At 39.1% G+C, this 15,329-nt stretch overlaps 1 protein-coding gene across 11 annotated transcripts in view; it reads left to right on the top strand.

The window, feature by feature from the left end:
* The window catches only part of GHR (growth hormone receptor), a 298,291-nt gene extending 285,360 nt beyond the window's left edge, over window positions 1-12,931 (top strand). For 10 of the 11 annotated variants that reach the window (XM_042233625.2, XM_027979937.3, XM_060400209.1 and 7 more), the window contains 2 exons: window positions 2,936-3,005; window positions 9,929-12,931. In XM_042233625.2, coding sequence (XP_042089559.1) covers window positions 2,936-3,005; window positions 9,929-10,900 — 1,042 coding nt within the window. In that variant the 3' untranslated portion in view covers window positions 10,901-12,931. 11 annotated transcript variants of the gene reach the window in all.
* Window positions 12,932-15,329: the final 2,398 nt, after the last annotated feature.

Genomic DNA, 15,329 nt, shown 5'->3' with positions numbered 1-15,329 from the left:
GCAAGGGAATTCCAGAAAAACATTTACTTCTGCTTCATTGACTACGCTAAAGCCTTTGATTGTGTGGATCACAACAAACCAGAAAATTCCTAAAGAGATGGAAATACCAGATGGAAATACCACTTCACCTGTCTCGTGAGAAACTTGTATGCAATAGTTAAAACAAGACACAGAACAACAGACTGGTTCATACTTGGGAGAGGAGTACATCAAGGCTATATATTGTCACCCTGCTTATTAAATTTATTTGCAGAGTATCATGCTAAATGCTGGGCTGGATGAATCACAAACTGGAAGCAAGACTGCCAGGAGAAACATCAATAACCTCAGATATGCAGATGACACCACTCTAATGGCAGAAAGCAAAGAACAAAAGAGTCTCTTGATGAGGGTGAAAAGAGAGTGGAAATAGTTGGCTTGAAACAACATTCAAAAAAAGCTAAGAGTATGGCATCCAGTCCCATCACTTTATGGCAAATAGAAGGGGGAAAAAGGAAGTAGTGACAGATTTTATTTTCTTGGGCTCCAAAATCACTGCTGACAGTGACTGCAGCCATGAAATTAAAAGATGCTGCTCCATGGAAGGAAAGCTATCACACATCTAGACAGCATATTAGAAAGCAGAGATATCACTTTGCCAACAAAGGTCCGTATAGTCAAAAAAAGCTATGGTTTTTCCAGTAGCCATGTACGTATGTGAGAGTTGGACCATAAAGAAAGCTGAGTGCTGAAGAACTGATTCTTTTGAATTGTGACGCTGGGAGAGTCCCTTGGACAGCAAGGAGATCAAATAGTCAATCCTAAAGGAAATCAGTCCTGACTAATTCATCGGAAGGACTGATGCTAAAGCTGAAACTCCAATACTTTGGCCACCTGATTCGAAGAACCGACTCACTGGAAAAGACCCTGATGCTGGGAAAGACTGGGGGCAGCTGAGAATGAGATGGTTAGATAGCAACACCAACTCAAGGGACATGAGTTTAAGCAAACTCCAGAAGTTAATGGAGAATAGAGGAGCCTGCTGGTGTGCTGCAGTCCATGGGATTGCAAGAGTCAGACATGAGTTAGCAACTAAACAACAACAGAACCTGTGAATTCTTTATTTAGAAATGCAGAACCAAGTTAACCCAGCAGCATGACAGAAAGCAAAGGGCATGGGTTTTGGAGTCAGCTGCTTTGAATTTGAGTGCCAGCTGAACCAAGTATTAGTGTGTGATTTGAACATGTTCCTTAAGTCTCTAAATCTTTCCACAGATATCTTCTTCCTCCCTCGTCGTGGTAACCACCAAAGGAAATGTTTAGCGCAAATGTTGGCAAAGTTGTTTTTAAAATAACCGAACAGTAAATCTTCGGCTTTCTGGGCTATGCAGTCTCTGTCAGTACTACTTAATTCTGCCACTGTGGCATGAAAGCAGCCATAGATAATATGTAAACTATGCTACATAGATAATATGTAAAATGAACTTGACTCCATGTTCTAAAAAAACTTGCTTTACAAAAACAGAGGGCAGAACAGATTTGGCCCACAGACTGAAATTTGCCAACACAGTTTCAGTGTTTGGAGGCATTATTAGAGGCATTCAAAAGTGGTAGCAGTTACTAATAGCATGCTTTTTTTTTTTCCCTATTATTTCTGTTCATCAGTAACAATTTAACACTTGTCCCACTAAGTAAAACTAGTGAGTACTCAAATTCAACTTACCAAATGAAATTTGCCTTGGATTAGGTTAAAAAGCGATGAAAACATTCAGAGAATGGGTTCCCTATTGAGTGCTGTGCTTAGTTGCTCAGTCATGTGTGACTCTTTTCAGGCTCATGGACTGTAACCCACCAGGCTCCTCTGTCCATGGGGATTCTTCAGGCAAGAATACTGGAGTGGGTTGCCATGCTGTCCTTCAGGGGATCTTCCTAACCCAGGGATCAAACTAGGCTCTCCTGCACTGCTGGCAGATTCTTTACCAGCTGAGCTACCCAGGACGCCCTCCCTATTGAGTAGACCAGACTATTTATTCACACTGAGTAGAATATCATCTGATATCCCAAAATCAGATTGGAATGTATTATCTCTATTCCAGAGCCAGTGTTGATTTTAAAATGAAAACTCTATTCACACCACTAATGAAATAGACAAATGATTTACTCAGATTTATTCAGGCAATGTTTCTCTGTGCCAGAAATTTTCTAGGTGCTGGGAATACCCTTAGGCACAAGATAGGCAGGATAGACACTGAAATAAATTATGGTCAAAAGTAACGTAAATATTTGGAACAGAAAATTTAAGTGCATTATGGAATTGTCTATATAAACCTGTGCTAATTAGAAGTAGTTCAAATTTAACCAAAATGAACCATGCAATGACATCCTGGCTAATGAGATTATCTTAGATAATTTTATAATTCATGTGAGCATCTCAGCCCATTCTTTTTTTAGGGTGCATATCTCTACATGGATTGGCTCTTTCTCCTCCCCTTCCCCAACAAATTATGGATATGTATTAAAATTACCTCCTTATAACTGACATGGAAATTGGCCTCAGATGGAATTAAATGTCTAACTCCCAATTCTGAAACTTTATAAAAGACATTAAGGAAAAGTTATAGGAAAACCACATTTTATTTAAATTCACTTTAGATGAGGATTGTTTGGGTTTTTTCCATTCTTTAGTTTTGCCTCATCATTCACTGCTTAATGCTTTTCCTTCTCTTTCTCAGATTCACTTATTCCAAATATTACTTATATCACTTTATATTAGTAATAATATAATATAGTAATATATTAGTATATAATACTAATATAATATTAGTAATAATATAAAGTTACTTTATATTAGTAATAATATAGTTACTTTGTATTAGTAATAATATTGTCAATATTTTATTTCTGTCTTTGAGATGAGAATGAGTAACTTACATCAAAACAAAATTTTGTTTTCAAGGATTAAGATGCTGATTCTACCCCCAGTTCCAGTTCCAAAGATTAAAGGAATTGATCCAGATCTCCTCAAGGTAATTAATAAAATATCTAAGTTGTACATGCCACTAATTAAATGTTACCTTAAGAACAGATCCTTATGTTGAAACCTTTTCCAAGCTATATGTATCACATTTAATTTTTTGTATTCCTTCTGGGAAAAGTTTTTAAAAATACATCCCTTAAAATTATGAGAATGTCTTATGTATTTAAAAGTTATTGACTTCTGAATCAAGATGACAGAGTAGTAAACATGAAGCTCACCTCCTCCCACAAATTTATCAAAAATACATCAACATATGGATTGATCCTCAGAGAATATCTACTGAACACTGGCAGAAGACATCCAAACTCTGGAAAGGGCAAGAAACTCTCCATGTAACTGGGTAGGACAAAAGAAGAAAGAAAGAAATTGGAAAGGGACTCCACCCCAGGAAGTCCCTTCACTGGTGGGGAGATCAGCCAGGACAGAGGGGGAGCTTCAGAGCTTTCGAGAAGAACACAGGAACTGGTTTGTAGCAGCTAGCATGTAGAGAAACCTGAACAGATGGTCAGCGCCCCTCCCCTGCACTCCCCAGCCAGAGACCCGTGTCCACTGGTGCAAGCTGGGTGCTGAAGCTCAGGCTTCAGAGATTAGACCCAGGGAAAGGACTTGGGTTGGTTGTGTAAAAACAGCCCGAAGGGGCTGCAGTTTGGTGTAACCGCACCTGAGGATGTGTATGGTGGAAGCCTGGACCATCTTAGAGGCCAAGCACCATTGTTTGGGTAAGGGTTGGGGTGGGACCTTGCAGCCTGCTCTCAGGTAACAGGCATTACCCCCCACCCCACCAGCTCCAAGAGCTATCACAAGCTACTACCCACCCCCACACTTCAGGAGTGGTCATGAGCTGACACCACCTTCCTTGTAAACTCAAGGAGTACCTCACCACCTCTGCTCCCAACACGTGCTCCAGGGGCACACATGAGCCACCACAGATTACCTGAGGATTGGGCACCAGCTATCACACTTGCACACTCTCCTTATCAAGGGAATAAGGCCAGCAGATACTGAGGAAAAATGTGACAGGCATCCATAATAAAAACAAACTACTAGAGTGGATTGCCAATTTCCCTCTCCAGGGGATCTTCCCAACCCAGAGATCAAACCCATATCTCCTGCATTGGCAGGCATATTCTTTACCACTGAGGAATGAGGGAGGCCTCTGACTGTGTGGATGACAATAAACTGGAAAATTCTGAAAGAGATGGGAATACTAGACCACTGGACCTGCCTTTCGAGGAATCTGTATGCAGGTCTGGAAGTTACACTTAGAACTGGACATGGAACAACAGACTGGTTCCAAACAGGAAAAGGAGTACCTCAAGGCTGTATATTGTCACCCTGCTTATTTAACTTATATGCAGAATATATCATGAGAAATCCTGGGCTGGATGAAGCACAAGCTGGAATCAAGATTGCCAGGAGAAATATCAATAACCTCAGATATGCAAGTGATACCACCCTTATGGCAGAGAGTGAAGAACTAAAGAGCCTCTTGATGAAAGTGAAAGAGGAGAGTGAAAAAGTTGGCTTAAAACTCAACATTCAGAAAACAAAGATTATGGCATCTGGTCCCATCACTTCCTGGCAAATAGGTGGGGAAACAATGGAAACAGTGAGGGACTTTACTCTTTAGGGGCTCCAAAATCACTGCAGATGGTGACTGCAGCCATGAAATTAAAAGACGCTTGCTCCTTGGACGAAAAGCTATGACCAACCTAGACAGCATGTTAAAAAGCAGAGACATTATTTTGCCAACAAAGGCCCATCTACTCAAAGCTATGGTTTTTCTAATAGTCATGTATGGATGTGAGAGTTGGACTGTGAAGAAAGCTGAGCGCCAAAGAATTAATGCTTTTGAACTGTAGTGTTGGAGAAGACTCTTGAGAGTCTCTTGGACTGCAAGGAGACCAAACCTGTCAATCCTAAATAAATCATTCCTGAATATTCATTTTAAGGACTGATGCTGAAGCTGAAACTCCATTACTCTGGCCACCTGATGCAAAGAACTGACTCATTGGAAAAGACCCTATTGCTGGGAAAGATTGAAGGCAGGAGGAGAAGGGGACAACTGAGGATGGGATGGTTGGATGGCATTACCAACTTAATGAACATGAGTTTGAGTAAACTCCAGGAGTTGGTGATGGTCAGGGAAGCCTGGCATGCTTCAGTCCATGGGGTCACAAAGAGTTGGACACAACTGAGCAACTGAACTGAACTGAACAGACTTCCGTACCTAAAGGGCCTCCCTGGTGGCTCAGCTAGTAAAGAACCCACCAGTCAATGCAAGAGATGCAGGTTCAATCCCTGGGATGGGTAGACACCTGGAGAAGGAAATGGCAAACCACTCCAGTATTCTTGCCTGGAAAATTCCATGGATAGAGGAGCCTAGCGGGCTATAGTCCATGGATGATAAAGAGTCAGACATGACTGAGCATACACACATACAAAGGAAATACTGAAAGGCTTTCTCTAAACATAAAAGAAGTAAGAATATATAGAGAAGAGGAAATCACAGTTAGAAAGTAAATCACCTAAATAAACCAGTATGCAGATTTTTTTTAAATGTTTGTGAAAGTGATGATAACCCAAATGAACAGCAAAAGGATGAACATGAAGATGTAAGAGGATATCAAAATCCTAAAATGTGGGAGAAAAGAGTACAAAATGTAAAATTTTTTAATCATTTTCTAGAATGTGTTTGAGCCTGTATGATTACCAGTCTAAGGCAGGTAGAATATAATATGGTATATACATACTTGAAAAAACAAGGTAACCACAAATTTAAAACATAACAGATTCACAAAAACCAAAAGGAACATAATACAAAAATAACTCAAACCACAAAAAAAAAGAAGGAGGGGGACAAGGAAGAAATTTAAAAATCCGTGGGAAAGCAGGACTTAAAATAGCAATAAATATGTATCAATTAATAATTACCTTAAATGTCAGTGGACGAAACGTCCAAATCAGAATACACAGAGTGGCAGACTGTGTGAAAAAATGAAGAGCCTACATTATGTTGCCTACAGGAGACCCAGTTTAGAGCAAAGGACACACAGATTGAAAGGTGATGGGGGAAGATTTCCTGCAAATGGAAATGACAAAGTGGGAATCACAATACACATGTCAGACAAAACATACCTTAAAATAAAGGCCATAAAAAAAATAAAGAAGGACACTATATAAAGATAAAAGGATCAATACAAGAAAAGAACTTTATCCTCATCAACATATATGCAACTAATGTTGCAGCACCCAAATACATAAAACAGATCCTAACAGATATAAAGGGAGAAACCTACAGGAATACAGTAATAGTACGAGACCTTTAACACCCTATTCACATCAGTGGACAGATCTTCTAGACAGAAATCAGGGCAACAGGGATCATAAATGACATGATAGGTCTAACTGTTCTAATTGATATTTTCAGGACATTATATCCATAAAAAACAGAATACACATTATTTAAATGCACATGAAATGTTCTCTAGGATTGACCACATACTGGGGCACAAAAACAGGCCTCAACAAAGAATATAGACATTATCTCAAGCATCTTTTCTGACCACAGTGGCATGAAACTAAAAGTCAACCACAGAAAAAGAAATGAAATAAAAATGATCACAAATCAATATGCTACTAAAAAACCAATGAATCAATGATGAAAGTAAATTAAAAACTACTTTGAGAAAGATGACAATGAAAATACAACCATACAAAATCTTTGAAATGTAGCAAAAGCAGTTCTTAGAGGGAAATTTATAGCTATACAGGCCTTCCTCATCAAAACAAGAAAAAAACCTAATCTACCACTTGAAGTAGAAAACAAACAAAACATAAAATCAGCAAAAGGAAGGAAATAATCAAGATCAAAGAGGAAATAAATAAAATAGTGGTTAAAAAATAGAAAAAAAAAACACAATAAAACCAAAAGTTCATTCTTTGAAAAGGTAAACAAGATTGATAAACCTCTGGCCAGGCTCACCAAGAAGAAGAGAGAGAACCCAAAGAAACAAGAAATGAGAAAGGAGACATAAAAACTGATATCACAATAATAACAAAGACCATAGGGAATGCTACAAACAATTATATGCCAACAAATTTGACAACCTAGAAGAAATGGGCAAGTTTCCAGAAACATACCCACCAGATTTGAATCACAGCCCACCAAAGTTGAATCAAGAAATAGATAATTAGAAAATACCAGTCACTAGAGGTAAAATGGAATATGTAATTTTAAAATTTCCTATAAAGAAAAGTCCAGGACCAGATGGCTTCACAGGTGAATTCTACCAAACATACAAAGAAGAAATAACACTGATCCTTCTCAAAGGCTTCCAAAAAATGGAAGAGGAGTTCCAAAGACATTCTATGAAACCACCCTGATACCAAAACCAGACAAAGACACCACCAAAGAAGAAAATTACAGGCCAATATCTTTGAGGAATATAGATGCAAAAATTCTCAGCAAAATATTAGCAGACCAAATCCAAAAGCAATAACAAAAAAAAGATCATATACTACAAACCAAGAGTCATTCCAAGTTCACAAGGATGTTCAACTCACACAAGTCAATGTGATACACAAACAAAAGACAAAATCACATGATCATCTCAAGAAAAAAGACCATCTGACAAAATTTCACATCCATTCATGATAGAACTCTTACCAAAGTGGGTATGAAGGGAACATATTGCAACATAATAAAAGCCAAATGACAAACCCACACCCAATGTAATAGCCAATGGTGAAAAGCTGAAAGCCTTCATGCTAAAATCTAGAACAGGACCAGGATGCCCACTCTCACTTCTTCTATTTAACATAGTACTGGAAGTCCTAGCCAGAGAAACCAGACAAGAAAAAGAAAATGTATCCAAGTTGGAAGGGAAGAGGCCAACTGTTACATGCAGATGACTTAAATATAAGGCATTTTACCATCAGGGCTTCCCTGGTAGCTCAGACAGTAAAAAATCTACTTGTAATACAGGAGACCTGGGTTCAATCCCTGGGTTGGAAGGATCCCCTGGAGAAGGGCATGGGAACCCTTTCCAGTATTCTTGCCTGAAGAATCCCCATGGACAGAGGAGCCTCCTAGGCGATAGTCCATGGGGTCACAAAGAGTTGCACATGACTGAGCAACTAACACATACATACCATCAAGCTCCTAGAAGAGATCATAGGCAAAACATTCTCTGACATAAATCATATCAATGTATTCTTAGGTCAGTTTCCCAAGGCAATAGAAATAAAAGCAAAAATAAACAAATGGGACTTGATCAAACTTACAAGCTTTTGCACAGCAAAAGAAACCATAAAGGAAAAGAACCTACATAATGGGAGAAAGTATTTGCAAATAATAAGACCACAAGGGCTTCATTTCCAAAATATGAAAACAGCTCATACAACTCAACAATAAAAACCCAATCGAAAACTGGGCAGAAGACCTAAACAGACATTTCTTCAAAGAAATACAAATGGCCAATAGGCACATGAAAAGATGTTAAACATTGCTAATTATTAGAGAAGTACAAATCAAAACTACAACAACATACCACCTCACACCAGTCAGAATGGCCATCATTAAAAACTACAAATAACAGATGCTGGAGAGGATGTGAACAAAAGGGAACCCTCCTACACTGTTGGAATGTAAGTTGGTACAGCCACTATGGAAAATATTTATAGTATGGAGATTTCTCAGAAAACTAAAGAATTACCATATGATTCAAGCTTTTTGTTGGCAGGAAAGCTATGACAAAGCTAGACAGTGTGATGAAAAGTGGAGACATTACTCTGCTGATATAGTCAAAGCTTTGGTCTTCCCAGTGGTCACATACATTTGTGAGAGATGGACTGTAAAGAAGGCAGAGCTCCAAAGAATTGATGCCTTCAAACTGTGGTGATGGAGAAGGCTCCTGAAAGTCCCCTGTACAGCAAGGAGATCAAACCAGTCAATCTTAAGGGAGATCAATCCTGAATACTCATTGGAAGGACTGATGCTGAAGCAGCAGTATTTTGTTCATCTGATGACAACAGCCAACTCATCAAAAAAGTCCCTGATGCTGGGAAAGATTGAGGGCAGAAGGAGAAGAGGGCATCAGAGGATAAGATGGCTGAATGGCATCACTGATGCAATGGACATTAACTTGGGCAAACTTTGGAAGATGGAGAGGGACAGGGAGGCCTGGCGTGCTGTGGTCTTTGGGGTCGCAAAGAGTCAGACATGACTGGCGACTGAATAACAACAACAGTGATCCAACAGTCCCACTTCTAGACATATATCCAGACAAAACTCTAATCCAAAAAGATGCATGCACCCCTGTGTTCATAGAATCACTATTCATAATAGCCAAGACTGGGAAACAATCTAAATGTCCATCAACAGATGAATGAATAAAGATGTGGTACATATATACAATGGAATACTACTCAGCCATTTAAAAAAGAATGAAATGATGCTATTTGTAGCAACAAGGATGCAAGTAGAGATTATCATACTGAGTGAAGTAAATCATAAAGAGAAAGACAGATACCATATGATACCACTTATCTGTGGAATCTAAAATATGATACTAATGAATCTATGTACAAAACAAAAACAGACTCACAGACATAGAGAACAGACTCATGATTGCCAAGGGGCAGAGGGTTGGAGGAGGGATGGTGTGATGCTGGGGTGAGCAGATATAAGCTATTACATATGGAATGGATAAACAAGGTCCTTCTGTATAGCACAGAGAACTATGTTCAGTATCCTCTGATGAACCATAATGGAAAATTTTAAAAAAGAAGTTCTTCACTAATGTATTTGTTAGACGGTTTGTTATATGATTTTGTTACTGATTAGACTCAATATTATTTGTTAAATCAATTGTTGTGAGTTTATTTTCATAGATCTTTTCTATTTTATAGGAAGGAAAATTAGAAGAGGTGAATACAATCTTAGCCATTCATGACAACTATAAACACGAATTCTACAATGATGACTCTTGGGTTGAATTTATTGAACTAGATATTGATGACCCTGATGAGAAGACTGAAGGGTCAGACACAGACAGACTTCTAAGCAATGACCATGAAAAATCACTCAGTATCTTTGGGGCAAAGGATGATGACTCTGGGCGTACCAGCTGTTATGAACCTGACATTCTGGAGACTGATTTCCATGTCAGTGACATGTGCGATGGTACCTCAGAGGTTGCTCAGCCACAAAGGTTAAAAGGGGAAGCAGATATCTTGTGCCTTGATCAGAAGAATCAAAATAACTCACCTTCTAATGATGCTGCCCCTGCTAGCCAGCAGCCCAGTGTTATCCTAGTAGAGGAAAACAAACCAAGACCACTTCCTATTGGTGGAACTGAGTCAACTCATCAAGCTGTCCATACACAGCTCAGCAATCCAAGTTCATTGGCAAACATTGATTTTTATGCCCAGGTAAGCGACATTACACCAGCAGGGAATGTGGTCCTTTCCCCAGGCCAAAAGAATAAGACTGGGAACCCCCAGTGTGACACGCACCCAGAAGTGGTCACACCCAGCCAAGCAGACTTCATCGTGGACAGCGCTTACTTCTGCGAGGTAGATGCCAAAAAGTACATTGCCCTGGCCCCTGATGTTGAGGCTGAATCACATATAGAGCCAAGCTTTAACCAGGAAGACATTTACATCACCACAGAAAGCCTTACCACTACAGCCGGGAGGTCAGGGACAGCAGAAAATGTTCCAAGTTCTGAGATACCTGTCCCAGATTATACCTCCATTCATATAGTACAGTCTCCACAGGGCCTCGTACTCAATGCGACTGCCCTGCCCTTGCCTGACAAAGAGTTTCTCTCATCATGTGGCTATGTGAGCACAGACCAACTGAACAAAATCATGCCGTAGCTTTTGTTTGATTTCCCATGAGCTACCCATTGAATGGCACAGGGTTGGCTGGGGCATGAATGCTTAAACCAAAACAATGTTTAAACTTTTTTGGGGGAGGGGGATGAGTTGAGGGTGGAGAATATGAATTCTAAATGCCTTTTCCTGAAATGTTGAAACATAATATTAAAAAAATAAGAAGAATCCTTAATCAGATAAATATTCCTGTTGTGAATTGTAAATATTTTAAAGAACTATCTCAAAGACTGTTTAGTGGCAGTAATTGTCTTGTTATTGTGGGTGTTAATTTTGTGCTACTAAGCATTGAATGGCTATGTTTTTTAATGTATAGTTAATCATGCTTTTTGAAAAAGCGAAAAATCAGGTGGCTTTTGCAGTTCAGGAAGATTGAATGCAAATCATAGCACAGGCTAATTTTTTTTTAATAATTGGGAACTAAAATTATAGGTAAGAAGACAAGAAATAGTTTGGATACGTAAAACATTTATTTTGGCATAAAATGGATATTTTTAATAATTTACACTTTAAGCATGGCTATTTTCTATTACACTGTACACGGTGTATTGTAGTTCATGCCAACCCATCTAAAGAATGTAATAACTGCAGTCTAAAGCTGGTTTAATGCTTTGGTCAATGTACCTGAAGAAAAACTAGTTTTTTACAAGGCCCTTTTTATACCTCCTAAAACTCTTTAAGTGATTCTGAAATGATTGTAGTTAGCTGCATTCTTGGAAAGTACTCATCTTATCTGAATTTGTAAACAAATATTTGTTAATTTAGAAAACTTTTAAATGTTTGCACAAATCAACTTACCATGAACCAAAAAAAAAAAAAAACCACAGAAGAACAACAACAAAAAAACACCTTTTCTTACCCAAGTTTTGGTTCATGTCAGAGGGCTACATACTAAGAGAAGTAGAAATCACAGCTCATTCCTATTGACCAGGATGCTTAATCACTGCAGTACCCTGGAAAAAAGTGTCTTAGTGCATGCATATCATAAGAATCAAGCCTTAGAACCTCCACCGCAATGTCTCGTATTTCATAGTTATCTAAGGAAGGAACAGGAACAAGAAGCATTTTGTAAGTTGAAGCTGGTCAAAGTGAAGTTAACCAGATTATGGAATAAAAGTTCAAGAAGTAGGTTTTTCTTTCATACCCGATAGCCAGACACATGCTCATTGTTAGTGATAATGAAAAACAAGCAAAAAAAACCCCAAGATTTTAAATCCCTAAAGATAACTCAAAAATGTATTTAAACCCATAGCAGAAACTTTCTTCCTCACCACATCTTTTATAGGATTTATTTAAAGCAGTAAAATAAGTTTCATCATTTTTTACCTCCTCTCTGAGTGAATTGGCCTTAAAGCTGGTAGTTAGAAGAAAAAGAGGTCTGAGTAATTTGTAAGTTATTGCTCAATCCCTTAATAAATTAAACATCATTCACAGGAGCATTGGGATTGCTCCACAAAAGGTTTGTCAAGAAGAGAAGACTCATCTCACTCATGAATGCGTCTCACTTTTTTTTTTTAAGTTAATAAAACTTTAAAGTTAGCTTTAACTTGAAAAGCATATTTGCCATTTAGCTCAGACCTTTTTAGAAAATAAGCTTAATGGTTGGTAATTTTAAATTCCTTCTTTCTTGCAGAAAAACTAGAATTGGGTGTTTAAAGTTCAATATGTTACTTGTAATAAATGTTCAATAGGTTTTCTGCTATCTTGCTGCTATGGTTTTCTCTAAGAGCTACATAATTTAGTTTCATAGACAATTTCATCTATGTAGAACCTAATTCAACTTAAAACTGTGTGTTTGGGGAAACTATCTTACCATTTCACAGTAGGCTGACAACATTTCTATAGCCAAAAATAGCTAAATACCTCAATCGGTCTCCGAATGTCATTTTGGTACTTTGCTGGCCACACAAGCCATTATTCACTAGTATGACTAGTTGTGTCCTGCAGTTTATATTTAACTTTCTTTATGTCTGTGGATTTTTTTCCTTCAAAGTTTAATAAATTTATTTTCTTGGATTTGTGATGGTATCCTTCTGTTATCAACACCACAGAAAAACATCCTCAACCAGACTGCATACTCTTGAGTTCTTCTCCTTGTAAGGAGAACTTAGCACAGTAGCTTAAACACAATAGCAATGTGTGTGATTTTTGATCTGGGCTGAAATACAGAAGCAGAGGAAACAGCTCCTTACCTCTTCTTCTTCTTCTTCTTTTTTTTTAAGGAAACAACAGCCCAGTGCAAAAATATCCTGCTGGCTTTCCTGGACTCTTAGAGCCATATTTTGGATGCATCAAAGCATGCATGACACTTGTGGGGGTGTTTGTTTGTGAGAAGGGGGAGAGTTTAAGCCTGTTGCCTAGAAGGGAAAAACAGCTCTCCCTCTACCATTCACACATTAGAAGAAGTCAGTTTGTCAGACAAGCCCCTTGTCATAATGGGAGACTGATAAGAAGTCAAGACTGGGAGGGAAGCTAGTCAAGCAGGTTGTGTAGGACCCTGAGAACAGGAAGCCCATGAGGCAGAGATTCTTCCACAGAAGGTTCCAGCTCCTACAGAGGTGAAATTGTGATAAAATCAAATCCTATACACACCAGGTGGGCAACCCACAAATAGGAAAATGATTATATTTCAGAGATTCTCCCACAGGAGTGACAGTTTTGAGTCTTGCATCAGGCTCCCTAGCCCAGGGGTCTAGCATTGGGAGGAAGTGCCCCCAGAACATCTGGCTTTGAAGGCAACTGGGTTTGATCACAAGACTTCCATAGGACTGGGGAAAACAGAAATTCCTCTCTTGGAGGGCACATACAAGGTCATATAAGCGCACACAAGATCTTGAGAACCCAAGAGGAAAAGCAGTGACCTCATAAGACCCTGGGTCAGACCTACCTGCTTGTATTGGAGGGTCTCCTACAGAACCAGCAGCAGGTGGCTGTGACTCACTGCAGGGACAAAGACACTGGTAGCAATAGTTCTGGAGGGTACTTATTGGCATGAGCTCTCCTGGAGGCCACCATTTTCTCACCAAGACCTGGCCCCACCCAACAGCCTATAGGCTCCAGTGCTGGAACACTTCAGGCCAAACAGCCAATGGGGTGGGAACACAGTCCACCCATCAGCTGGCAGGCTGCCTAAAGTTTTACTAAGCCCACAGCTGGTCACTAAACACAACCCTTGACATGGTCCTGCCCAGAGGAGAAACAAGACCCAGCTTCACCCAGCAGTGGACACAAACCAGTCCTCTCCCCAGGAAGCCAGCACAAGCCCCTGAGACCAGCCTCATCCACAAGGGGGCAGATCAGCAAAAGCAAGAAGAGCTACAACCCTGCATCCTGCAGAATGGAAGCCACGAAAACAAAGACAAAGATGGCAGAGGAATATATCCCAGATGAAGGAATAAGCTAAAACCCCAGGAGAACAGCTAAGTGAAGTGGAGGTAGACATCTTCCTGAAACAGAATTCAAAGAAATGATAGTAAAGATGATCCAAGATCTCAAAAAAAAAAAAAAAAAAAACGGGCACAGAACAAGAAGATACAATAAATATTTAGTGAAGAACTAAAGAACAGAGATGAACAATACAATAAGTAAAATTAAAAGTAGACTAGAATGAATAAACACCAGAATAAATAAGGCAGGAGAATGTATATGTGAGCTGGAAGACAGAATGGTATAAATCACTACTGTGGAACAGAATTTTTTAAAAGAATGAAAAGAAATGAGGACAGTCTTAAGAGACTTCTCAGACAATAGTAAATGCACTAACATTAGCAATAGAGGGGTACCGTAAGGAGGAGAGAGAAAGGACCCGAGAAATAACAGAAGAAATAATAGCTGAAACTTTCCTAACATGGGAAAGAAAACAGTCACCCAAGCCAAGGAAGCAAAGACTCCTCCCAGGAAGGATAAACCCAACGGGGAACACACATAGACTTATAGTAATCAAATTGACAAAAATTAAAGACAAAGTGATAATACTAAAAAGCAACAAGGGAATGGCAACAAATAACATACAAGTTTATCAGCTGATTTTTTCAGCAGAAGTCCATAGAAGGTCAAAAGGGAATGACAGGATATATTTACAGTGATGAAAGGGAAGAACCTAAACCAAGAAGACTCTTGTTCAGATTTGATGGAGAAATCAAAAGCTTTACAAATAAGGAAAAGCTAATAGAATTCAGCACCACCAGAAAGCAATGGCAACCCACTCCACTGTTCTTGCCTGGAGAATCCCAGGGATGGGGGAGCCTGGTGGGCTGCTGTCTATGGGGTTGCACAGAGTCGGACACAACTGAAGCAACTTAGCAGCAGTAGCAGCAGATAAAACCAACTTTGCAACAAATGCTAAAGGAACTTCTCTAGGTGGAAAGGTCACAACTAGAAGGAAGAAAATTACAAATGGAAAAGCTGACTGGTA

Source organism: Ovis aries, chromosome 16 (genome assembly GCF_016772045.2).
Source record: "Ovis aries strain OAR_USU_Benz2616 breed Rambouillet chromosome 16, ARS-UI_Ramb_v3.0, whole genome shotgun sequence".
In the NCBI taxonomy this organism is placed as follows: Eukaryota; Metazoa; Chordata; class Mammalia; order Artiodactyla; family Bovidae; genus Ovis; species Ovis aries.
The sequence above is the reverse complement of the archived record's forward strand: the minus strand, read 5'-3'. Positions and strand labels throughout refer to the sequence as shown.